General features: G+C 32.8%; 2 protein-coding genes and 1 pseudogene across 3 annotated transcripts; 1 reads left to right on the forward strand and 2 right to left on the reverse strand.

Annotated features, from left to right (window-relative positions):
- The first annotated feature begins 10105 nt into the window (after positions 1–10105).
- LOC136204241 (protein ROLLING AND ERECT LEAF 2-like) lies at positions 10106–14747 on the forward strand. 2 transcript variants are annotated; one of them, XM_065995463.1, is made up of 5 exons: positions 10106–10308; positions 11341–12504; positions 13057–13268; positions 13445–13668; positions 13865–14747. In XM_065995463.1, the coding sequence occupies exons 2-5, from the start codon at positions 11355–11357 to the stop codon at positions 14607–14609; spliced, it is 2331 nt and encodes a 776-aa protein (XP_065851535.1). In that variant the 5' UTR covers positions 10106–10308; positions 11341–11354; the 3' UTR covers positions 14610–14747. The 2 variants fall into 2 exon arrangements, with proteins under 2 accessions (XP_065851535.1, XP_065851534.1); XM_065995462.1 differs by having other exon boundaries at positions 10107–10308; positions 11278–12504.
- A 512-nt stretch (positions 14748–15259) lies between these two features.
- Positions 15260–19220, reverse strand: LOC136203817 (exosome complex exonuclease RRP46 homolog). Its single transcript, XM_065995057.1, has 9 exons — positions 18940–19220; positions 18234–18366; positions 17982–18095; positions 17729–17829; positions 16914–16934; positions 16586–16658; positions 16440–16507; positions 16036–16168; positions 15260–15733 (listed from the first exon to the last, which is right to left on the reverse strand). The coding sequence occupies exons 2-9, from the start codon at positions 18337–18339 to the stop codon at positions 15618–15620; spliced, it is 732 nt and encodes a 243-aa protein (XP_065851129.1). The 5' UTR covers positions 18340–18366; positions 18940–19220; the 3' UTR covers positions 15260–15617.
- A 2791-nt stretch (positions 19221–22011) lies between these two features.
- On the reverse strand, positions 22012–22894 carry LOC136203981 (subtilisin-like protease SBT3; annotated as a pseudogene).
- Between the last annotated feature and the right edge of the window lie 3564 nt (positions 22895–26458).

Genomic DNA, 26458 nt, shown 5'->3' on the forward strand with positions numbered 1-26458 from the left:
GGGAAAAATGCCTTTTCATGGTTGACGAAGGAATTGTTTTAGGTCACAAAATATCTGAAAAAGGATTAGAAGTAGATAGAGCAAAAACCTCAGTAATAGAGAAATTACCCCCTCCAACTACTGTTAAGGGAGTAAGATCATTCTTAGGACATGCAGGTTTTTACAGAAGATTTATTAAGAATTTTTCTGTAATTTCCAAACCACTTACTAATTTACTCATGAAAGATTCTACATTTGATTTTAATGAAGAATGCGTTAAAGCTTTCGAAACATTGAAAACTGCTTTAGTCAGTGCACCTATTATTGCTAAACCCGATTGGGATTTACCATTTGAAATTATGTGTGATGCAAGTGATTTAGCTGTCGGATGTTAAAAAGGATGCGAAACCGCGTCTAATTAGATGGGTTTTATTGTTACAAGAATTTGATATAGAAATCAAAGACAAAAAGGGAGTAGAAAACCTTGTCGCCGATCATCTATCGAGACTTGAAGATGAAAACGGTCCTATAGGTGAAACTATCGGTATACGAGATGATTTCCCTGATGAACACCTCTATCAAATAAAAAGTGTCATGTCACCTTGGTATGCAGATATTGCTAATTATCTTGCAGCCAATATTATTCCGGAAGGATTAGATTTCCAACAAAAGAAGAAATTTTTCTTCGATATTAAACAATATTTTTGGGAAGATCCTTTTTTGTTCAAAACTTGTGGTGACGGGATAATTAGGAGATGCGTTGGTGAAAATGAATACGAATCCATAATATCGGAATGCCATTCTAGCTCTTATGGAGGACATAATGGAGTTAACAAGACAGCAGCTAGAATATTTGAAAGCGGTTTCTTTTGGCCTACGATGTTTAAGGACGTCCGTTCATTTATTACTCGTTGTGATAAGTGCCAAAGAACAGGAAATCTAGGAAGGAAAGATGAGATGCCCCTCACAACCATATTAGAAGTTGAAGTCTTCGATATGTGGGGAATAGATTTCATGGTAATCGATGTAAAATCTATTACGAAAATATTTCACAAATAGGAATTCCGTTCGTAACAAGATTATCTGACCAATAAATTACTCAGTTTATCTTACACATTTTCTTTTGTTTTATTGTTTTTATATTTTTGTTCATTTATTTTATTTTAGTTTAATTTTATTTTATTTTTCCAAAATGCCATTTTTATGATTAGATGACTTTATGTTATGATTTAAATGTATAAAATATTTTTATTTCATGATTTTAGATTTAATTTGTAGGAAATTAAGATGAATTTGAAATTTCAGGCAATTCTCTACCGAGAATTTAGAATTCCCTACCGAGAATCCTCTTTTTAAGAACAGTCCAAATAGGTTAGGATTTCTCTGTTCATACCGAGAATTTGAAATTCTCTACTGTGAATCAGGAAGAGCTATCGATGCCTGATTTCCGCAAGGAAATCGCGTGTCGCGACCGCGGCTTAGCCATTCTCGGTCGCGACACGCGTAATTTCTGCGCTCCCAGGTCTGAAACATCCTAACCCTTTCGTCGAACCTCTTGCCAAACGAAACATTAAGTTTCTTCATTCCCGAAAGGTGTAATTTTATACCTTTTCATAATTAAAACAACACCTCTTTTCATCTTCAACTCTTATAAATTAATCCTAGGAGATTCAAGTTCTGTTACAATTCTTTTCATTTTTGTCAGAATTCTGATTTTCTTCGCAAACACCGTTCTTTGCTAAAGTAACACAAACTTTGCACCATGCCTACCAAATACAAACCATCTAGGCACAATGTTGCCTCAATCAACAAACGCCCAGACTTATCCAAGCGATATGGGGCGCATTTTCCTATCTTCAACCACGATGAAGGTAGGCGTTATTGGAATCTCCGTTACAAATTCTTCACCGGAATGTTGTATATGGATGAATTCCTTAACAACCAACTTGGAATTAGTGATGACATGAGCCGCTGTATGGAGCGCTTAGGGTGGACAAAATTCGCCAAAATGCGATTGCCAATAATAGGCGACTGGATAGACGAATTCTTCTGTACCGTTCATTTCACTAACAAACGACGGGTACGTCTCAGTTTTCGTCGAGAAGGCGAAATCTTCACTTTCGGCTATCCCGAGTTGCATGCTTGGTTTGGTTTTCCCCCAAGGGATACAATCAAACGTCATCCTGGAAGAGACATGACATCCACTGATATTTGGAGAATGCTCACTGGATTCTGGCCATTCAATCCAAAACTCGCCTACAATAAATCTTTTCACTCCAGTTCCATGCTGTATTTGCACAAATTTCTGTGTCACAGTTTATTTGGGCGCACCTTCAGTAGTGTGGTCCGTGACACAGATCTTTATGTCCTTGGAGATATATTCCAGGGAAATGCAGTGGATTCTTCAAAGATTCTGATGGAGGGTCTTGTCGCCGCTTCTCGATCCAAAGATAAGAAGATTGGGTTCGGCAATATAATCTGTGGAATAATTCTCGGTTCAAAGGGTACTATTGATGTTCCCTGGAGTGATGATGATTTCTTCCCGACAATTGACTATGAATTTCTCGAGCACGAAGGACTTGTGAAACGTGTCTTTCGAACAGGGCCTCAATTTTTGTCTGCACCGGAACGTGAAACTTTCGTGCAGTTTCAAATTGATCGTATTAAGGCCAGAAATATCCCGTTTGATAGGGATGAATATGTAGAATAGTTTATGTTTTTCATTTTATTTTTGTATATATTTTGTTTTGTATTAATTATTGGTTTGTTTTCATTATTTGTACATATGTTTATATAATAAAGATCTTATTTAGTTCAATTCTTAATTTTATTAGACTTATCCATTTGATCCATTATCTATACTTAGCATATTTCATATGGGTCGATTCTAATTCTTCTTACTCAAATTAAGATAAAAAGGATTCACATGAACTAATATGGTTTTCTATTTTTCCACACATATATCCACATTTAATTCTATTTGTAACTCAATTTATTTTCAATGAATTAAGTTATCTTTTTATCATTTCAATTCATGTATTAAATATGTATTAACATGCACTTATTATGCATTTAATATGGTTCTCTTAACTTATATGCATAAATGAACATTTAAGTTTCATTGATTCTTCATAACCAATTTATTATACTTTAATTCAATTTATTAAGTTTAAACCTTTGGTTTTCCTTACAATTAATGTCATTTATTTTAGTTTTTAAGTGCAGGAACACTTAATATTAAGTTCAGGAACCATTCCATCAACAAATATGCACAAACCAAGTCAATAGGCACCCAAATAGGCCATTTTTACCAATTCTCGGTATGAGCAGCAAAACTAGACCGATTTCAGGGCGAAAATTCCCTGAAAATTGCGTGCCGCGGCCGCGGCTTTGCCATTCGCGGTCGCGACACGCGTATAATTTGCCCATTTCAATCCGATTTTGACACTAAATTTTGCTTATTCCTATTCCTATTCTACCTATTCACCTACCTATACAACCCTATATAAACCTACCTCTTACACAAACCTCACATCACCTCTATTTTTACCCAATCCCTTACTCCAAACTCTTCCCCAAAAATCTACTTTTACTCTTCCCAATTTATTCACTCCAATTTCTATCCTCTTTTCTATTTTCAATCACTTCCAATTCAACACCCCCAAACTCATCTTCAAGCTTTACTTTTTCTCACAATTCCTTTTTCTTCTTCTTCTTCTTCTTCTTCTTCTTCTCAAACCCTAAAAACCCTAAACACCATCACCATGGTTAGGACTAAGCGTGTTGGTAACAAGCCCGCTGTTACGGAAGCTAATCGCCTTCGGGTTCAATGCGGAGCTTATTTCAATATCTATTCGGAGGAGGAAGCCGCTCGTTTCAAACATTTTTCTCAAGCTGACCGCCAATTTGTCGATATGCACTTCTTAGACTTCCATTCGGTAAGAGCATTAAATTTCTCTACTCGAATTGATGCCTTTATTGAAGCGTTGGGTTGGCAAGAATTCGTTAATATGCGTTTCCCGCGTATTAATGAATATGTAGTGGAATTTTTGGTCACTTTGACCATGAACAAGAAGAAAACCTCAATCTCTTTTAGGAATAATGGTATCACATACACCATTGATTATGATGCAATGGGAAATATGTTTTGTTTCCCTACTTCTAATTTTTATGATAAGCCTAAAGATTTTGATAATGATGCGGTTTGGCAAACTCTTTCGGACCAAGATTATTTTAATTCGAAAAACACTTCAAGCAAGTTGATTAAGGACAATTGTGTGTTCTTCTTTCATAAGTATTTGAGTTTTTCCTTGTTTGGTCGTGTTGAGAGTTCCAAGATTCAGGTTCGGGATTTGTAAGTTTTGGATAGTTTGCTTAAAGGCTTGCGGATTGATAGCATTGGTATTTTGTTTGATAATTTGTTTCGTGCTTCGAGGGCTAGTACCATTCAAATCCCTCTTTGTAATTTTATCACCGCTATTGTGTTGGGAGCACGGGGTGAGTTGGCCGATTATGACATGTCCACCTACCGTGGGTATGTTCCACTTTTGGATATCTCGGCTCTTGAGCGAGCTCATTTATTGCTTCCACAAGGACCTCCCATCTTTATTTCGTATGCCTCCCGTATTGCCCATCTTCGTGGCACTATGGGTGGTGGCGCTTCAAGTTCTCAATTTGTAGGTACCGACGGCAGCGGTGAGGCGGAAGGCGAGGAGGATGAACCACCGGCTCAAGCACAACCCCAAGCACCTCAATCAGAGGATGATCCGGTAGATTTGCGGAGGATTTTGAACCAAATCAATTCCCACAATCGTCAAATGAACTTAAGAATTGATGATTTGGTTGAAAACAATATGGTGATGAATGACAACCTCAACCTTTTGAGGCGTGAACATCGATCAACTCGGCGTCGGAAATTCCCCACCTCAAGCTTAGGTTGTTTTCTTTAATTTTATTATCTTGTTATAATTTGGTACAATTTTCATTTTCATATGTTTGGTACAATTTTCAATTTTTAATTTTATGTTGAATGTTTCATTTGCACCATTCCTATCTTTATTTCGTATGCTTACTTTTTTATTATTCTTGATATCTCGCTTTTGCACCAATGAGGACATGGTCCAATTTAAGTGTGGGGGGAGATGTACACATCATTTTCGTTTTTCTAGCACACATAACAAATGCAACGAATCATTTATAACAAATGCAACGTATTTTGCAACATAAACTTGTTTAAAACGCTATTTTTATTTAAAAACGCTATTTTTATTAACTTTACATTTTCATATGTTTTTAAAATTAATCATAAGTTAATATGATTATTTTTAGGTTATCATTATCGTTAGAAATGATATTTCTATACGGGTAATATTTTTCAAATTTTTCACAAATCTCCGATACAATTTTAAGTAAAATTGTCTCGAGTGAATGTATTAAAGATAAAAAAAATTCTTTATTTCAATCTCTGTTTTATATCATGCAATTCATGATTCAATAAATCTTATTTTAAATTTTCAATTAGATTTATAGGCATTAAATTGAACTAACAATTTTTTAGCTCGGTTTGATTTCGTCTTACATTAACACCAATTGAAGTTTTTAAGGAAACTTTAGCCATAATACATGTTGAATTTTAAGTCAATATAGGATGAATGTGCTATCTTTCTTTTTCCCAATTTCAATTTTATATTTCATATTAATTAATCAATTAGTTGAATTCTTAACTTTTGGCCACGATTGAGACCAACCTTATCACAATCGATGTATGAAAGGAAAGAAAATTAAGTACCGTTTACTTTTGGCCACGGTTGCGACCACCCTTATCACAATCGAGGTATGGAAGGAACGTTAAAAGCAATGATAATAAGCGTGTATAAGTTTAAAGTAACGATTGCGTCCACCTATGGCATGGTCGGTACCTCTTAAGCAAACACTAAGCAAAGTAAAAATACGTATAAGGTTACGGTTGAAACCACCCTTATTTCGGGCATAACCAAGCAAAAAAAATTAAAATCAAGTACTTATTCATTTTAATATATCTCATATATTAGTCTAGGTTTGGGAAAGAAAATTTTAGTGCTTTGAAATACCTTGAGATGAAAGACTCAATAACATGCGTGCTTATATCGTCCTGAATGCTTCAATTCAAAATTGGAAATACAAGACGAATGATATATCGTATTTATACTAAGTTAGTTTGATATTTTGCGTATAAATTTGCCATGCGAAGTTAGTCTTTTCGGCTTAACTAATTTAAAAGGTAATATAGAGATATATGTTTTCGGCCCTGCGCGGGGATCGGTCCCTGCGGATACTCCGAAGATTAAGACAGTTAGTTATTCTTAGAGAGCTTTTTAATCTAGTGTGAGTGAAGTAGTGAGGTTATGAGTTACCCGATGCGTGCTTCTTCCTTTAATGGCCTATTTATATCGGACAGACTTGGGCCTGGGGGGCCCTCTGCTTCTCGGACCTTGGTGGGCCTCTTGGGCCTTAAGGTGATAATCCGAATCAATACTTATTTGTGGTGAAGCTCTTAGCCTAGTGGTTGAGAGCTTACCTATGACTAGGGAGGTCATGGGTTCGAATCACATCCGGGTCTGAGGGGATTTTTCTTTCTTCTTTAATTGTAAACGCATTGTGCGCAAAGTTTTTTTAAAAAAAAAAGACATAATACTTATTTGGATCCACAAACTAAAGCTTTACAGAATACTGAATCTACTAGTCGGAGTGAAAAGATAAACATTCAAGAAAAATAATTCATATTTATTTGAATTTTTTTGTATCGTCTAAAAGTAATATTTTTTTTAGAATACAAACTATAGTTTTGTATTTTCTTATTTTGTAAATAAAGAGAATCGAAGATAAAAACAGGTACATTAAAAAGAAATGATGCAAATATTGAGGCGGTGGTTAGGATAATATTCGGATTGACTTCAGTGATGTCATTCCCAATAACAGAAAAGAATCCAATAATAATAATAATTTTCTGATTTTACCAATCTGTAAGTATACAAATATTGAATTTCTCGCGATTTTTAAAGTGTTTTAATAGTTTTCTTAATTTGTATAAAATATTCAGTTAGTGTCTTGAATTTATATAAAATATAATTAATTAAGTACTTGGTTGTAAAAAAAATAAGTTAAATTTAAAAGATATATTGCACGCGTTTTAAGAAAAGCAAAACGACCAAAATCGGAGTATACGATTTTAATATTAGAAAAGACAAACAGTTGAGCAAGTAAGAACTTCCTTTTAATCTATTATGTGAATTATGTAATAGCATTTTAAGACACGTGCAATACGTCCTCCACATTTAACCAAAATGTTGTATACTTTTATATGTAAAATTGAAAATTATACATCAAAGTGTGGAATAGAACAAATGTTATATACCACGTATATAATTTACCATGTAATGTAGTAACATAATGACATAACAAACATATTTTATTTTATTTTGCCTTGTAAAATTACCTCTTTTCTTCACGTTGTAAATAAATGAATGAAACCATACGTTTTTCTTTAACTTTTTTTTAAAAAGAACTATTAAAATTAAGTACTTAGACTATTGAAAATAGCTTCTTAGTTGGATCTTAGAAAATAAAAAGTTAAAAACCAATTTCCACAATTTTCTAGTGATTCTTTAAATTACTAAGAACTTATTTATCCTTTCTATTAAGGCATCTCCAATAAACTTTTAATTCACTCGCTAAAAATAATATAAACAATTGATTCTAAGTGATTTTTTTACAAGCGACTTTTAGTGATTTGATGAGTGACTAATATATATCATTTCCAACAATACTCCTCATATTCACTTATTATTTATTATTTTATCATTAAAATTATTAAGTGTTGTTATATTTACCAATAGTGAGAGAAAAGAGAGTACTCAATAATAAACTATTAATAAAAAAAACGAAATAAGGAGGGTATTAGGAGTTAAGAGAAACTCCTCGGTAATAAAAGGGGTGAGGAGATTTTTAACTCTCTCTACTCAAATTTTAATTTAAGAGCACAACTAAGAGACTGTTGGAAGTACTCTTATTGAGAGCATCGGCAAGAGACTCTTAGTCCACCCTCTAAAAATAATATAAATAATTGACGCTTAGTTATTTGAGAAATGACTAATGCATATCATCTCCGACAACAGTGATTTTCACCTGGTCAGTGACTGACCAAGTGAATTTGGTAAGTCACCGTTAGATCTAGACTTGTTAAAATCATAAGGTGGATATTAAAACAATCGTATGGTTTAGATTTACAGGCCTAGATCTAACGGTGACTGACCAAATTCACTTGGTCAGTCACTGACCAGGTGAAAATCATTGTCTCTGACAATACTCCTCATATTCATTCCTTATTTATTATTTTATCATTAAAATTATTAATTATTGTTATATTTACTAATAGTGATAGGAGAGAAACTTCTCAATAATAAGTTATTAACGAAAAATGAAATAAGGAGGACACTAAGAGTGAAAGGAGACGCTCTATTAATAGAGAAGATGAAGATGCTCTTAGTGATTTAAAAAGCCACTAAGAGGATGTTGGAGTTGATTTTTAACTTTCTCTGCTCAAATTTTAACTTAAGAGTCAAACTAAGAGATTGTTGAAGATGCTTTCAGTAGCTTCTCTCTCGTCTCACTGTCAGTAAATATAACAATACTTAATAATTGTAATGATAAAATAATAAATAAGAAGCGACTATTAGGTATATTGTTGGAGATGATATGTATTAGTCACTCCTCAAATCACTAAGAATTGATTGTTTATATTATTTTTAACGGGTGAACTAGGAGTCGCTTGTAGATGCTCTTATTTGAGTTAAATTAATTTTTGAAAAAAAAATCAAATGAGTATAGCTCTCAGTTGGTACGCATCTGAAATGAGTGATATGAGATTATAAGTTCGAACACGTCTTTTTTTTAAACCATTAAAAAAAATTTGTTGAAGAAAATAAATGCTCATTGAGAAAATCATCATCTTCTTATTAAATTTTAGGTAAACAACCAGGGGCGGAACTATAGGGGGTTGGGGTAGGTTCGAGCCCCAGCATGCCACCGGAGAATTGAGAAAAAAAAATTAGTAATGGTGTCTGATAATATTTTGGGAAGAATTATATTGATTTTATGTAGTATTATTTCAATGTTTAAAGATAGATGAGATGGTTAAGAATGATTATTTCTATTTGAGAGGTCCTACCTATGTTCAACTTCCTTCAACCTCATTTTCTTTTAAAAAGCTTTTATTTATTTTAATTTTATTTTTCAATTATTATAAAAACATGTTACCATTATTAATTAATTTAAATGGACTCTTTATTTTTATTTTGATAACACTTTTGAATTCATTTTTAATGTCTTTACCATTAAAAAAAAGTAAACATATTTAATATTCATTTTTATTATGTTTTTACCATTAAAAAAAAGTAAACATGCTTAATTTTCTATTAGTTCAATAACATTTTTACAGTTTTAACGCGTTGGAAGCTAAAAAAATTTGCTTCAACCCTAACAGACTAGACTTTAAAAATTTACCGTCAACCGTACAATTAAAATTAGCCCCCAAAACTTATTTCTGGTTCCGTCACTGTAAACAATGATGCCATTATTGCAGCTCTATGTTTAAGGATTCTCAATTAATACTCCATTAAAACCAAAAATTAAACCACATTAGCAGACTTAGCCATCTTCTTTATCACTTATATCAATAATTTCAACTTAGTTTAATTCAGTAATCTTTAGTTCAGTAATTTATCATTATTTATTATATAATTATAATATCATTATTTATTATATAATTATAATTATTTATATATTTTTTATAATTTAATATTTTTTATACTTATAATTCATTATTATTTATTATAATTATAATTATTTGTATATAATTTATTATTATGTAAATAGTTTTTATATTAAATATTGAAGTTAATAGTTAACTCGGAAATGATGTAAATTTACTCTAAAAACAAGTGAAAAAGTGATGAGCCTAAACTGTTAAAGTTATAAATTTTCAAAGCGCGAGAAAGGGGCGGGTGGCATGAATGAAAATAAAGTAAACATGAAGGGTAAATAACCGTAGCTGTCATATTCTATGCTCCCTCATCACATTCTTGTGATCTTTTTTCAGTTCTCTCTTTCTCTCTCCACTTTAGTGTTTTTTGTATTTTTTATGTTTTTTCGTTTTGAAGAGTTTTTGACCGTTGCTTTCTCTCTTCTCTTCACTTCTCTCTCTCTGTTCTTCTGCTCATCATTTCATCAAACAGTTAAGCTTCCTCAATCATTCTATTCCCGCCGCGCCGCCTACAATTTTCACTTCCAACGGTATGATTCATACTCTCTTTTCCTTCCTCTCTTTCCTAATTCCATTTACATTCTTCTTCGACTCAACCCCATGTTTCTTCTTCTTAATTTTCAGTTTTAGTTGATTTTCTTACTGTTAGTTAACACACATCTGCAATTTCGTTCATTAGATTATGTTAATTTAGGCATTCGTCTTAATTTACACTTAGATTCCTTTTAGCTTTTGCTTTTTATGCCTTTATTTTGTTCTCTGTTTGGGGATTTTTTTTTTTATTATTATTGTCATTAGCTGATTTTTTGGAAGTTCATATGTATATAGAAAGAGAGAGAGAGAGTTTTGAGAATTTTGCTTTTTCTTTTGGTTTGCAGAGTTTTCTCCTATGTGAATGTGATCACTAATGAGTCAATATTAACGCTCTTCTTCTTTAACTTTCTGTTACTTTAGAAAAAACCTTTATCTTCTTTTCTTGGCTCTTTCTTCTTTATTATACTACCTCGTAACTGTAAATCATACCCTACAATGTTATGTTCCTTTAATCATTTTCATCTTTACTCATTGTTCCCCTTTTATTTTACCATTTTTTTTTAATTCATCTTTTATTTTACCATTTTTGTTTTTTTGTTTCATTAGTTTATTTTGTTGCTTTATGAGAGTATGAAGTTATTGAGTTTATGGGTTAATGGTGAAGTTACTGAGAAAGGAAACAAGATAAAGAATCTGTTATTTTTCCTTTGTTATTCAACATAGATATGCTTGGTAGCTTCAAAGTGAAGAAAGGAACAACAAATGCATTTTAAAAATATTGTTTTGTATACAAATGTGGAAAAGGAAGCTTCAATTCAATGGTTGCTATGTTTGAGCTTTCTAACCTCTCCGGAAATTCTTTTCCCATTGGTTTATGTTTCTTGTTGCATTTACGTACCTGTTTGATAATTGTCAATTGTGGATTTATGGTTGATGGAATTCCATTATATGCTTTTCTTGAACAGCTAGAAAAAATCCATATGAATTATTGTGATTTTGGTTTTGATTCAAGCTTGAAAACTTCATAGAGAGAAAGTGAGAAATGGGATGTTCCACATCAAGGCTGGAAGATGAAGAGGCAGTTCAGCTTTGTAGGGACAGAAAACGGTTCATTAAGCAGGCTGTAGAGCAGAGAACAAGGTTTGCCTCTGGTCACTTAGCTTATATCCAGTCTTTGAGAAGAGTTTCTGCAGCTCTTCGTGATTATGTTGAGGGAGATGAGCCCAGGGAATTCTTATTAGACTCATTTATAACCCCACCCTTCACGCCTGTAAAGAAAACAAGTCCGGGTTTTATTTCAATATCACCAAAATCCTTCCCACGCGCGGCTATTCAGCCTGCACCAAATTCAACTTTTAAAGTGAATTATCTTAGATCTGGTGGAAACCAAGCAGTTGCGGTGGAGGAGAGACCTCAATCGCCGGAAACAATTCGAATTGAAGCTTACTCTCCTATGCATCATTATGGGATTGATGGATACTTTGGAGGCCAATCCTGGCCAATGAATTCATCATTCTTCTCTTATTCCCCTTCCCCCAACAACAGGCCTAATATTCCTCCCCGTTCTCCACAAACTTCACAATGGGATGCCTTTTGGAACCCATTTTCTTCCTTGGATTACTATGGCTATCCTACTCAAAGTAGCTTTGATCAGATGGTTATGGATGATGATGTCAGAGGGCTAAGGCAGGTGCGAGAAGAAGAAGGAATTCCTGACTTGGAAGATGAAAGTGAACAAGATGAAATGAATAACAAAGCTAATGCAAAACAGGAACAATCTAAGGTTGATGCCAATTATACTAGAGAGGAAGTGCTTGTTGAAGATGTTGATGAAGATGAGGAAGACGAAGATGGCGAAACTGATTGTGAATGTGAATGTGAATGTGAACATGAACATGAACATGAAATGCAAGGATTACAATCACAAGGTGGTGCAAAGGTAGAATTATCACGAGCTCAGAACTCTGGACAAGTTGAAGGTCAGAATCGAGAAATGGCAGTGGGTGGGGGAGAAGGTAGGGAAGAAACACCTGCCTTTACTGTTTATGTAAACCGAAGACCAACAAGCATGGCAGAAGTCATTAAGGATCTTGAAGAACAGTTCATAATTGCTTGTGATTCAGCCAAGGAGGTATCAACATTGTTAGAGTCTAGCAAAGCTCAATATTCATCAAGCTCAAATGAGCTCACAGGTCAGAAAATTTTAACCTGCTAGATTTTGTTTGACTGATATAAGTTGTGCATTGGTGATTAGTAAAAGTAAAGACTTACCAGGATGTAACAGAGCGGCAAGTATGATATTAGAATGGAATATATATAACTGATACTCGCATTCAGAAAACTGTTAGTTGCTTCAGAAATAATAGTCTGTGAACATTGATTTAACCTTGCGAAGCTCAACTGAATTTTGTCATCAACTTAAGCATTCCATTACAAGATGATATGAAACAATGTAAGTTTCTTTTATACAAAATGTAGCTACTTTAACTAGGTTCTAGATGGGAACCACTAACCAGTGATGTTGTGAGACTTTCTGAATTCTGTATGTTTAACATTTGTAGTTCAGCTTTTCCTTGAACTTGATAAGATGGAAAGAAAATGTAATCTTTCTTTTAGTAACTATTATGACCATCTCAAATGCCACAGGAGGAAAGTGCATCATTTGTTATATCAATCTTTTGAAATGGTCTATATATTTGTTCTGAGGATGCTGGAGACTAATTGGATAGTTTTTGCTCCTACAGCTATGAAAATGCTGAATCCAGTAGCTTTGATTCGCTCAGCTTCATCTCGGTCTTCATCATCAAGATTTTTGATGAGTTCCTCCAGTTCTAGAGATGATGGTTACGAAAGCAGTAGTGACTTCTCTGAGGAATCCTGCATGTTCTCAGGCAGCCACCAATCAACATTGGATAGATTATACATATGGGAGAAGAAACTTTACGAAGAGGTTAAGGTATGTTTCTTTTCTTTTTGTAAAAAGTTGTCTGCTTATTTAATAACATGCTGTTCTCTAGAACTGGGTAACTAAGATTACGATATTTCGATTAGAAACCCTGTGATATAATCTGGATATATAGCATTATCAATGTCAAAAAGAATTTACATTTGCTTCTTAATTTTTTTAAACAGTCGGGAGAGAAAGTTCGAATTGCATACGAAAAGAAACAAATGCAGCTCAGAAACCAAGATGTGAAAGGAGAGGATCCTTCTGTTGTGGATAAAACAAGAATAGCCATTAGAGATCTGTACACCCAATTACAAGTTTCTATACACTCAGCTGAATCTGTTTCGAAGAGAATAGAAGCTTTAAGGGATGAAGAATTGCAACCTCAACTTTTAGAATTGGTACAAGGGTATACTACTTGTCTTCCTAAATTTACTTTCTAGATCATGAAAGAATCATTCCCAAAAACCGAAAAGGAGCGAGCAGATAATAGAACAAGTTACTGCTCCTCGTTACTAGCCATATTCTCTTCTAATGATCAATATATTGAAGATTATCTTCTAATAATCTTGCTTAAACCTATTATATTTCTTTCTCTACTGCAGGCTTGCAAGGATGTGGAAAGTAATGGCAGAATGCCATCGGTCCCAAAAGCAGACACTAGATGAGGCCAAGCTTTTACTGGCAGGAACACCTTCTAAACTAGACACGAGAAGGAGGCAGTCTTCCATCTCAATTGCTGACCCTCAACGGTTAGCGAGATCAGCTTCAAATCTCGAGACAGAATTGAGGAATTGGCGAGCCTGCTTCGAAGCATGGATCACTTCTCAGCGATCCTACTTGCACGCACTATCTGGCTGGCTTCTCAGGTGTGTCAGGTCAGATACAGACTCATCAAAACTGCCCTTCTCACCACGTCGGTCTAGCGGGACATTCCCAATATTCGGAATTTGCATTCAATGGTCAAGGCTTCTTGATGCAGCTCAGGAAATCCCAGTTCTGGACGGATTGGACTTCTTTGCAGCCGGTATGGGATCACTCTATGCGCAACAGGTGAGGGATGATCATCATCATCACAGGTCAGGCTCGAAAAGATACGGAAATGGATTGCTGAATGAATCATCTGAAACAAATATGGAAATAGTGGAGGTAGGAGAAATAGAAGAAGTAATGACGCCAGAGAAAATGGCTGAAGTTGCGATACGAGTAGTGTGTGCTGGAATGTCAGTTGCAATGAGTTCTTTGAGTGAATTTGCTGTTAGTTCAGCGGATGGATATGCAGAACTTATTAAGCAATGGAAGAATGCGACGTTGACGCAGAGTCGGCTGGGACAGGAAAATAGGTTATGATAAAAATTCTGATAGTTTTTACCAATGTTATGATACAATTGACAAAAGGGGAATATGGAGAAGCAATTGCTTTTCCTGCTAACTTAATATGCCTGAATTGCATTTAGTTACCAAGAATACCAGGTCAACAACAAGAAATATCGCATCTTTCTCAACAACAAATACTCAATACTTGTAAACATCTTACTAACACCATAAATAACTTCAATACATTATCCAACTGAACCAAAAGTTCAATAGCTAAACAAGAAAACCAGTTAATGTAATCGGTACATTAAGGCAAATTGTATTCAATGCCAAAAAGAAGTCATATTTTATGTCAAGTTAGTGATATTTAACAATTCTCCTCGTATACACGCTAATTCATGTTTTAATTGGCCCAAATGTGATTGATTGCTATACATCAAAGGATCAATGTCACAAAATAATAGCTCAGGAGATAAAAATACATTTTTATAGGTCCAGGTCAATATCACAAAATAATAAGTCGGGGCCAAATAGTGATTTAGGCGAATAAGAAAACCAGTTAATGTAATTGGTATATTATGGCAAAATTTATTCAATGTGACAATTTTCTAATCAGAAATCAAATATATTTTATGTAAAAATTTGTACAGTTTCCAAGATTTTGTTCACCAAAAAGTGTGCAATTAAACTCGAAAAAAGAGCATATACTGAAAATTAAAATCAATACACTAAGTTTAGCAGAAAACACTAGAATTTCAGTATAAAACTAATTTATAACCATTTCAATGCAAATACAATTTGGTTAAGAAAATGTGTAAGTGGGGGATTTACAACCTCCATCTAGTTGATCTAATGTTGTTTTCGGGCAAAAATGTTGAGAGCTTCTCTTGAGAAAGCTTCGCACACAAATATGGCCCATGCCATACTCCCAGAAAAAAGCTCAAACGACCTTTGCAAATACCTAGTGCTGATGAGAGTTGACGCTTCAGATATGCAAAAAAAAGTTCACGTAATGCAGTATAGTCTTGATGAAGTTAGATATCATCCAGCTTTCGATGAGTCAGTAGGAAGCTGTAATTTTAAGCTCCTGCGAAGAAAATCAGACAACTTCGCAGTGGCAGCCCGGCCTCGTTCTATACAATAGAGGTATTCTTCCACTAGAGAGAAATGCAGAAGGAACAGAATTAGAATCAAAACAGGCTGAGACCTTGAACTCTTTGAAAATGCGGTGAAACAAAAAGCTCTGCAATAACAATTCCTACTAGACGCACAACAATGTGACCCTCCAATAAATGTAGCAAATCACATTTAATATACCTTGACGAGCAATCAGAATTTGAAATACATATATAGCAAACGTAATGCACTTTTTATGCTAACTACCAAACATAGCAAAAACAATGATTTCTACCTGCAGTGTATTTCCAGAACAGCATCACATAAATAGGGTGATATTTACCTGACATTACCCCATGGGTAACAGAGGTGATAATCCCATGCTCCATAGGTTCGCTGTCAACAAGCAACGATTCTCTTGGTAGAACGGAATGAATTGAGTTTGGGAAGACTAAATATGCAAATCCCTTCATTTTCTGCCAAAATACAAATCATCATGCAGGAACTAGGAAGGAGAATTCGACCAAAAAAAAAAAAGCACCAAGTTGGTTCGTCTTCTAAAAATGGATAAACTTCAATTCACGCAAATGCTAAGGATGGTTATGCAGCTTTTAGCCTGAAAAGTCTAAATTTATGCAGATTTGGGATTTTCTTTGGGGCATTCTCAATCAGATAAAATAAATAAAACCTCATGACAAACTCTACTAGAGAAAAGAAACAATTTAGAATTAAAATCATTGTTGTAACCTGTTCTTCCAATTTGGACGGGTCTAGCATAACGCATCCACCTTCTGCCAAAGAGCAACATATTGCAACTGCATAAACCAGAAATATTAGTTGCATGACATCAAAAATACAAATGAAGTAGATGATTACTTTTAAGTCTCAATTACCAGCAAGATGCTTCATAGGAATTCCGGCGTCTACAAGGGCAGCACATGCGGCATTTATCGCACATGTAAGGAGCTAGAAAAATCTAGTTAAGGATATATTTAATTTACCTGATGCTACAGTAATCAGATGGATCCTATACCCCCAGGATCAGATTGGTCATTATTCCAATACTGCAACCCATACCACATGCACCCTTCCCCCATTCAGTGTAAGCATTTCAAATTCAAGAAGAAAAAGGAGTAGAAGAAGAAGAACAGGATGCGGTGATACTGCATTTTAGCAAGGACATAACGCTAATCTATTGTTAAATAGACAAATAATGGATACAGCACCATCATCATGAATAACCTGCACAAAGACGATGAATATTTATTAATTGTAGTATAGTGCAGTGTATGAGACTGATTAGGAAGTATAGGATCAATATATCTAATCATCCTACTAGAAGTTCAATATAAATCAGAATCATCCATAATTTTCTAAAAAACTTCCCATTGCAAGCTACATAATTCTTTTAGTATGAAAACATGAATAGTTTCATCACATAGACCTATTTAACAGTTGGAAAAACTACAACATATAAAAATTATCATACTTGGGAATATGCTAGCATAGCTTGCAAGTGGCACAATTAACTATCCCAACACTATGCGGGAATCAAATTTTTAAAGAGGCAAGACCAAAATCAATGAAATAGTCCGGATGCCTCACTTGCATCAGCTGCAACGGATGCTAGCAGCTCTCTTGTATTTATACATTTTTAACAAAAATAAATAAACTGAAGCATAGACAGCCCCTTAAATAGCACTTGCTGCCTATTTGCACTTAATTTCAATTAATAACAAATATGCAAGAAATGAGGCCCAAAGCTATGTGACTTTTGAGTAACACTCAGTTTTAAATTCGTCGGAAATCTGCAGTCAGCTATTTAAATGTTGTTCCAGTTATTCTATGGTGTGATACATAACAGATTTGTTCATATCTGCCATCATTAACCATTTATTAGGAAGCATTCAATAGTTCGTCAAACCAACAGGTAATGAAGTCGTAATAAGAAACAAGGTGACTCTTTTTTGGAACTCCATCTCCAAACACCTGATGCATAATAATCTAAGAATTGCACAAAGTACAAACTCACTGACCTGAACTATGACAGAAGTGGTGGTGTTTGGATTGATAGTCAAAATGCATATACTTTGCAAAGTTCTCTTCAGTATCATCTCATATTCCTTTTCAAGTTTTCCTAAGCCGTTGAAAAGATTGAGAATGATCAGCAGGGAAAATCAAAACCAATATTAAAATTAGAATGAAAGAACAATGCACTATAAACATAAAGATCAAGCAAGCTAGGAGACAGCAACCAAGCCATACAACAAAAACCTGGAGAATACTCACCAATCTGTCCTGTTTTAGGTTTCCAAATGACTTCAATGCAGGCCTTCTCAGGGTTCTCATTCTTCTTGGTTCCAGCTTTAGGTCCATAAACAGCAGCTAGTACCTTAGTATCTCCTAAAACCACCAAACAAAAGTCCCATATCAAAAAAATACATAACTAACTTTAAAAAATCAAATTTCACAAAATGTTTAAATTAGATGCATCGTAATCAACTCAATAACAAAAAGAAAGAGAGAGAGAAGAGATGTTACCCTGACACCAACTAGCTGAACCATGAGCACGATGGAGTACGTTTCGAGAGCAAGCAAGAGGCCTTAGTTGGTTGGGAGTACGGCCGTCCACCCTATCAATCTCCATCAATATATTTCTTGATTAAATATTTCACTGCAAAGTGACAAATTTTAAATATTAGTGGCTTGAGTTGGGTTGGTTTTCACAAAAACTGGAATTTTGGACTAATGGATTTTTAGGCCTCTTTTTTAACGAGTACACAATCAAATGGATAAAAGGGGTGCAAGGTATGATACTGTCCATACCAAGTTAAACAAAAAAAAAAAAATGATCCCATTTCAATTATCACTCGAAACTATGATCTACCAGAACAGTTTTCAATTATATCATATGTATACCAAGTTCAAACTTGGAACTCAATAATTAAGGTAAACAATTAGCAGAATCAGCAACCACTTTCAGTAAACAAAACCAAAAGCAATTGAGCTAGGGACTAACATAGAATCAATTTCAGTTAGTTGAGTATCAAACTATAATTAGTTGTAACCAATTGCCAACACATAGGAATAACGAGATGATTTGTAAAAGGAATAAGCAACAGAAAAAATACAATTTCAATTTTCAGAATAAGATCTTCTTTCTCTCTATGGGCATCTTTCTCTCAAACTCCTCTCTTTACATCCCACCATTTTTTTCTATTCTCAAGATAGAACTATTGAAACTTACCTGGAAGCCGAATGGAGTCTGCTCTGGAACCAAAGAACAGGAGTTAAGAAAGGCAGTGACGGACTGAAAATGAGTGAGTCGGTGAATGAGATCTCTGTGCCCACCACTGGAGAAAGAAGAAAGCCGGGATGAATCGGCAGCAGACGAACTGGAAACCGAACGACGGTAGAAAAAAGAAGGCGAGAGTGAGGTGGCCGCCACGACACCAGACAAAAGAGGGGAAGAGGGAATTAGGGCTGTGTGAATTTTGTTCTCTCCCGGCGTAAAGTGCAAAAATACGCTGTCCGCACCAAATACCAAAATATCTAAAATGATACCATTTTACCAGGTAAGATCAATTTTAGTTTCAATTGGTCAATTTTAAATATTATTATAATATATATATTATATATATTATGTTCCTTACTATGCACAAATGACATGTTAGTTCATTTAAAAAAAATTCACGTTTTTTGTAATTTAATAATAAAATTAAAGATTAATATTTATAAATTCGGCGAAATTTTTTGAAATTTGTTTATCCAACTCGTACAATAGACAGTATATTTTTTAATTTAAAAAAAATCATGTCTAATTATATGTTTATGATCTGTTACTAATAAGTGATAAAATGACTCAAATATAAAGTGTAGATGACAAAATTTATAATCGAGAAGACAGTTTAATGAATTATTTATCAAATTGACTCAACTTGATAATATTAGAGGTAAAACTACTCTTAACTGCAAACATTATGAGTAAAATTGTACTATTTTAGACGTTAGAGGTAAAATTGTTTTTGAATGTAAACGTTTGGAGGTATTTTTATACCATATCCCTTCTCTCTATTAACAAAACTAACAAAAAAATTTAGGGCATTTGACAGGGTGCCAGCTATCCTCACTTGGTTTAAAAACAAAGTATTTGCATTTTGGCCCTGTTTGGTAAAGAGCGTTTCGGGATAAAAAGAGCGGTTTTGACCAACTTTAGCGGTTTCACCACTGAAACCGCTGATTGGAGTGTTTGGTGGAGAGAGGTTTGGGAGAGAGTTTTGGGATGAAAACGCTAATTTAGAAAAAGCTCTTAAAATGAGTTTTTTCAATTAGCGTTTGCAATATTAAAATTAATGGACTTCTTTAACCCTAATAGATAGACTCCCCCTCTTCTCCTGGGCCAAAATTAAAAAAGAAATGCCCTTATTTGTGTTTTTGCACAAACCATTATCAATCAGACAGGTCTACACACAAAAAAAAAAAGGTGAGCAATCTAAACAATTGATTCTAACCATGGGGATTCATTTACATTGAAATTAAATGTACTAAGTACTTTTTTTTTAGAAAAGGACTTTAGTTTCAGTTCTCCCAGGTAATTCAACTAGTTCCTTTTGATTTTAAGAAAAGGAATGAGTTCGTAATTCCACTAGACTTTAAACTTTTAGCTATTGTATTGTTTAGGCCACTCCCATCTGCTTCTTCTGGAACAACACATGGGTCTAATTAGGAAAAACATACTTCTAACATCGGGGCTAATTCATAGCAGGAAAGATCATATGGTGCAGCAGTGCGGCTATGGCAAAACGGAATTGGGAATTATTTAAGCAAGTAATGTCAGTTGGTGAAATGGCGTTAATGGCTGCTAAGGAATTGTGAATTGGTCACAATATCTAAAATGGAAGCTGCCTTTTTTGCCACATCAAGCATGATAGATTTGTCATTAATGGTCCCAACGAATATTTGTCCAACTTAGCTTCTTCACTTCCCTGCTGATATGATTAGAAAAGTTCATACTCTTACAATTCAAAATTGCAATATTATCAACAAGCTCCACCTCTGGTTCATTAGCCAAAGGTCCTACCAAGTGCATTCTTTTGATAATTCACTACCATTCTTCATGTGAAATGAAGGATCAAGTTATGCCAGGGTAAACAACTTCTCAACCTCATTCCCGGTAAGTTTCTTCCTTATGATTTGCCGTACATATGTTATATTATTTGCAGCTGCGCCTGAATAGATGGAATCCACAATCAATGAACTAAGCTGGATGTATCTAGTCGTGGAAATTATGCCAGAGCGGACAATATCTACATGGTATTGGACCAGGTGTTACACAATGTCATTTTAATAGGCTCATTGATTTTTAGATCAATTTGTTGCCAAGAAGTTACAATGCCTGATTTATGAACAAATTAACTAATTTAACCAGATTTAATAAACAAGATGAACCTTTTGAGGATGATCTATTTTGCTAAGGAATGATTCATTCAATTATGTCAAGAGTGGGTGCGGTAAGCTAATCTTTGTTGCTCTTTACACGGGCTAACTTTTTCTCTTTGGTAATAATAAGTTGCTCTTTTGTTGATTAGGTTCAATAAAGATTTCATTTAGGTTGAGGTTGAATGTTAAATGGCTCCTTATTTTAAACTTTAATGATGATATAATGGTTAAAGAAGTTTCGATTTCTAAATTTGAATTGATTTACCTTCCTGTGAACTAATATGATTAGATTATATATTATCTAACAATTTCAATTGACTGAATTCAATTAGATTCTCCAATAATCAATTTATTTGATTATTGAGAAAGCTCTCAACCAGAACTGGTAGAACTCACTAAATTCTTGGACCATTACTACATAAATCCTGTTTTTGATTCTCAATTTCTAAATTCGAATTGTTGACAGCTTCTAGGTCTTTATCATCTATAAATCTCTATCTGTCACTATGGAGTTTTAACATGATTTAGCTGAGCTCCTTAGTTTCCTAACACTAAAACATTTGCTTTATCACACTCACGATCTTATTCCAGGTTATATGTAAATATAATAAGGATCTCCGTTCCAAAATTTTGAGTACATAGTCGAGTTGAGGAATGATATTTTTGATCTTACATATATACTTCATAGTTCATATTAATCGTCAAGAGCAAAGTAGTTAAAAGTAGTTAAGACAATTGAAAATCACTACTATTGTTGGATAATAATTTAAAACCAAATAAAATTATATTCACCTTAGAAGTGATTGTCATCTTTTCAAGGTCCTTTACAATTGCAGGAACCTAAGATGGATTTTGGATGTGATTCATGCAAAAACATAGTCTAATTAATAGGAGAAAGGCACAATAGTGGCTGGATTCTAGTGGCAACTATAGGACTCCTAACAATACACTTGCCTTGATCATGAACCCAACTAAAAGTACCATAGACCATATATTCTTTCATTATTTTTGGACCTTCCACAGTAAGTTTGTAGCTTAGCTTCTCATACTTATACTTGAATTCCAACTTCTCTGGCTCCACTTTCATCTTTAGCCCATCCATGTTTGTAAAATTTGCAATGTAGCTAGACACTGCTTCTCCACATTAGTTATTGTCCTTTGAAACTTGAACACCAATATTTCTTATGATTCCGAGGCACTACTTCCACTGAAATGTGCAATGAAGGATGGATAATTAAGATCCAACGACATGTTTATACTATTGGGGTTGGATTATGTGATGATTTGTAATTGTTTCTTTGTGTAGTTCATTGCACAAAAAAGCTTTATGTAGTCTTTTGTTGTTGCAATGTAGATAAATCGTGAATTTAGTGACTTGTTCGGATCTATGTGGCCAGATCTTATGTCTAAAAAGGAGCGTTATGAAATGCGGTAACATCTCCAATTGGACCGTTGGTGGTGTTGTCTAGCGAAATTTCCGTTGTCATAAGTGCATATCTAATAGCTGCAGGGCTCCAATCAGGGTATGCAGTTTTCAATAATAATAATACCTTGAATATCTTGCTTTCCTATTTTCTGTTTAAAATGGTTTTTGTCTTCAGCTCATACATGATATTTTTTTTGCCCCTGCTCATTTTTTTCTTGCACACCTCCCTAATTTCAACTCCGTTTCTGGTGTTTCTTTGGCTGCATCTGTCATGTCCCTTAGGCAATGCTTGGTCAGAAACAAGAGTTCGAAGCCTCACTACAGAGAATCCTTTCATGCTTCAGGACAGCTTATACAACTACCAAAGATGAATGTGCAATATTTTTTTCAAAGTCTGGTGCTGCTTTATTCATTTGTATAGACTCACTATATTGACACTAACATTTGATAAGTTTTAGTTCTTATTTGACAATTTTTGAAATATTTTACAAAAAATAAAAATTTACTTCATAGATAATATATGAAAGTATATTCTTAATTTTTGGATTGAAATTTTAGTTGATAGGATTTATTAAAGGTATCTTGTAACTATATATTTGATTATAAAAAGTATTTAAATATTAAATATATAATGATTTTTTTAAACCATCCAAAACCGTCCAAAAACTGTTCCAAATTGCCAAAAACCGCAAAATCATCGCTAAATCGTCGCAAAATCATCGATTAACCGTCAATAAACCGTCGCAAAATCATCTATAAACCGTCAGTAAACCGCCGCAAAACTACCATCCCTACGGGAACTTACCCTGATGCCTTATTAATGCCTATTGTAACGATGGGGTTCGACGGTTTTGAAAACCGTTGGTAGAAATGCAGTGACAGTTAAAACTGTCGCTATATAATATAAATTACATCGTAAAAGCTCTGTTTTTTTGTAGTGGGCTAAATTTGCACTTCTTAAAAAACATTAGGGTCAAATTTGATAACTATCGCAATAATAAATTCTTCGAATTAACACTTAATTTACTTGATTGACCCCTAACTAAATAAATGTGACATCGTTTCATGTAATAACTTGAAACTTTATGTAAATCCTCTACTATTGAACTTAATTTACGTAAAGTGGCATCAATTTACGTAAAGTAGTGTCAATTTACGTAAAGTGAGACTTAATTAACATAAAGTTATTATGTTACGAAAAAAATCACTAACTTCACGAAAAATATGAGGTTTACGTAAAATCTTTCAACTTTACGTAAATCTATTGATAGACATAATTTACGTAAAATAAGACTAAATTTACGTACAGTGTTATTTTACAAAAAAAAATACTAACTTCCTAAAAATCGAGTTTCACATAAAATATTTGACTTTTACGAAAATCATTTAGTATTATTTACTAACTTTATAAGTGATATATTAATTAATTAACAAATAAAATTATTTTTTTATTAATATTTTAACAAAAAATAATTAGTTTACGTAAAAGTGTACAAATGTTACGGAAATTTGTAACAGTTTTATACAATTTACATGAAGTAGTGCAATTTTATGTAAAGTAAGATTTAATTTACGTAAACTTGTTATTTTACGGGAAAAAAATCTCTAACTTCACAAAAAATATGAGGTTTGCGTAAAATCGTTCAACTTTACGTAAATCCTCTACTGATTGACTTACTTTACATGAACTAAGACTGAATTTATATAAAGTTTTTATTGACTTACTTTACGTAAAATATTTGGTTTTTAGGAAAATTATTTAGTGCTATTTACTAAATTTATAAATTAATTAACAAATAAAATTATTCTTACTACTATTTTAACAAAAAATAATTACTTTATATAAAAATATACAAATGTTACGGAAATTTGTAAGGTTTTATATATTTTATATAAAGTAGTGTCAATTTACGTAAAGTAGGCTTAATTTATGTAAAATTGTTATTTTTGAAAGAAAAATCTCTAACTTCGCAAAAAATATGATGTATGCGTAAAACCTTTCAACTTGACGTAAATCCTCTACTGATAGGCTTAATTTAAGTAAAGTAATACTAAATTTACGTAAAGTAGTTATTTTATCTAAAAATTATCAGCATCCCCAAAAAATGAGTACAATGTAATATTTGACTTTTACGAATAATTTAGTGTTATTTGCTAAATCTATAAATTAATTAACAAATAAAGTTTTTTTTAATACTATTATAACAAAAAATAATTAGTTTACGTAAAAGTGTAGAAATGTTACGAAAATTTGTAAGGGTTTGATACATTTTACATAAAGTAGTGTCAATTTACGTAAAGTTAGACTTAATTTACATAAAAGTATTATTTTACGAAAAAAAATATCCAATTTCACAAAAAATACAAGGTTTATGTAAAATCTTCTAACTTTATGTAAATCCTCTAATGATAGAGATAATTTATGTAAAATAAGACTAAATTTACGTAAAATTGTTATTTTACAAAAACAATACTAACTTCACCAAAAATCGAGTCATATAAAATATTTGGCTTTTTAATCATTTAGTGTTATTTATGAAATTTATAAATAAAATATAAATTAATTAACAAATAAAATTATTTTTTATTAATATTTTAACGAAAAATAATTACTTTACGTAAAAGTATACTAATGTTACGGAAATTTGTAACAGTTTTATATATTTTACCTAAAGTAGTGTCATTTTTCATAACGTGGGACCTAATATATGCAAAGTTGTTATTTTACAAACAAAAAAATCTTTATTTTCAGATTTCTTATATTAAGCACCGGGTCTTCCATGTCACTCGGAGGACCCCCAATTCACATTTAGATACGTGTATTATGATCCCACGTAATAATTAAAATTGTGGGGCCTTTTATAATATATGTGGGTCTATGTTACACGTGTCATAACATATATGGGAGGTCCTCCATTTGACATGGAGAACCAGATGCTTCTAATAATTTGCCATATTTTCATGAAATATATGAGGTTTACGTAATATGTGTCAACTTTACGTTAGTCTTGTATTAATAGACATGACATACGTAAAGTAAGATTAAATTTACATAAAGTTGTTATGTTTCGTTAAAATATTAATTACTAAGTTACGAAAATCGAGTTTCACATAAAATATTTGCCTTTTACTAAAATCATTTAATGTTGCTTACTAAATTTACAGATAAATATAAATTAATTAACAAATAAAATTATTTTTATTAATATTTTAACACAAATTAATTACTTTATGTAAAATTGTACAAATATTACGGAAATTTATAAAGGTTTTATGGATTTTATGTAAAGTAGTATCAATTCACTTAAAGTAGTTTGGTCGATATAATTTTATTTTTTATTAATATTTTACTCAAAAATAATTACTTTACGTCAAATTGTACAAATATTATAAAAATTTATAAAGGTTTTATGGATTTTACCTAAAGTAGTGTTAATTTACGTAAAGTGATTTGTGGATAGAATTAAAATTATTTTTTATAAATAATTTAACAAAAAATATTTACTTTATGTAAAATTGTACAAATATTACAGAAATTTGTAAAGTTTTTACGGATTTTATGTAAACTAGTGTCAATTTACGTAAGGTGATTTGGTGGATAGAATTAAAATTATTTTTTATCAATAATTTAACAAAAAAATTAATTTACGTAAAATTGTACAAATGTTACGGAAATTTGTAAAGGTTTTATGGATTTTACGTAAAATAGTGTAATTTAATTAAAATAGTTTAGTGGATAGAATTAAAATTATTTTTTATTAATATTTTACTGAAAAATAATTGCTTTACATAAAATTATATAAATGTTACAAAACTTTGTAAAGGTTTTATGGATTTTACGTAAAGTAGTGTCAATTTACGTAAAGTGATTTGGTGGATAGACTTAAATTATTTTTAATTA

Source organism: Euphorbia lathyris, chromosome 8 (genome assembly GCF_963576675.1).
Source record: "Euphorbia lathyris chromosome 8, ddEupLath1.1, whole genome shotgun sequence".
Lineage (NCBI taxonomy): Eukaryota > Viridiplantae > Streptophyta > Magnoliopsida > Malpighiales > Euphorbiaceae > Euphorbia > Euphorbia lathyris.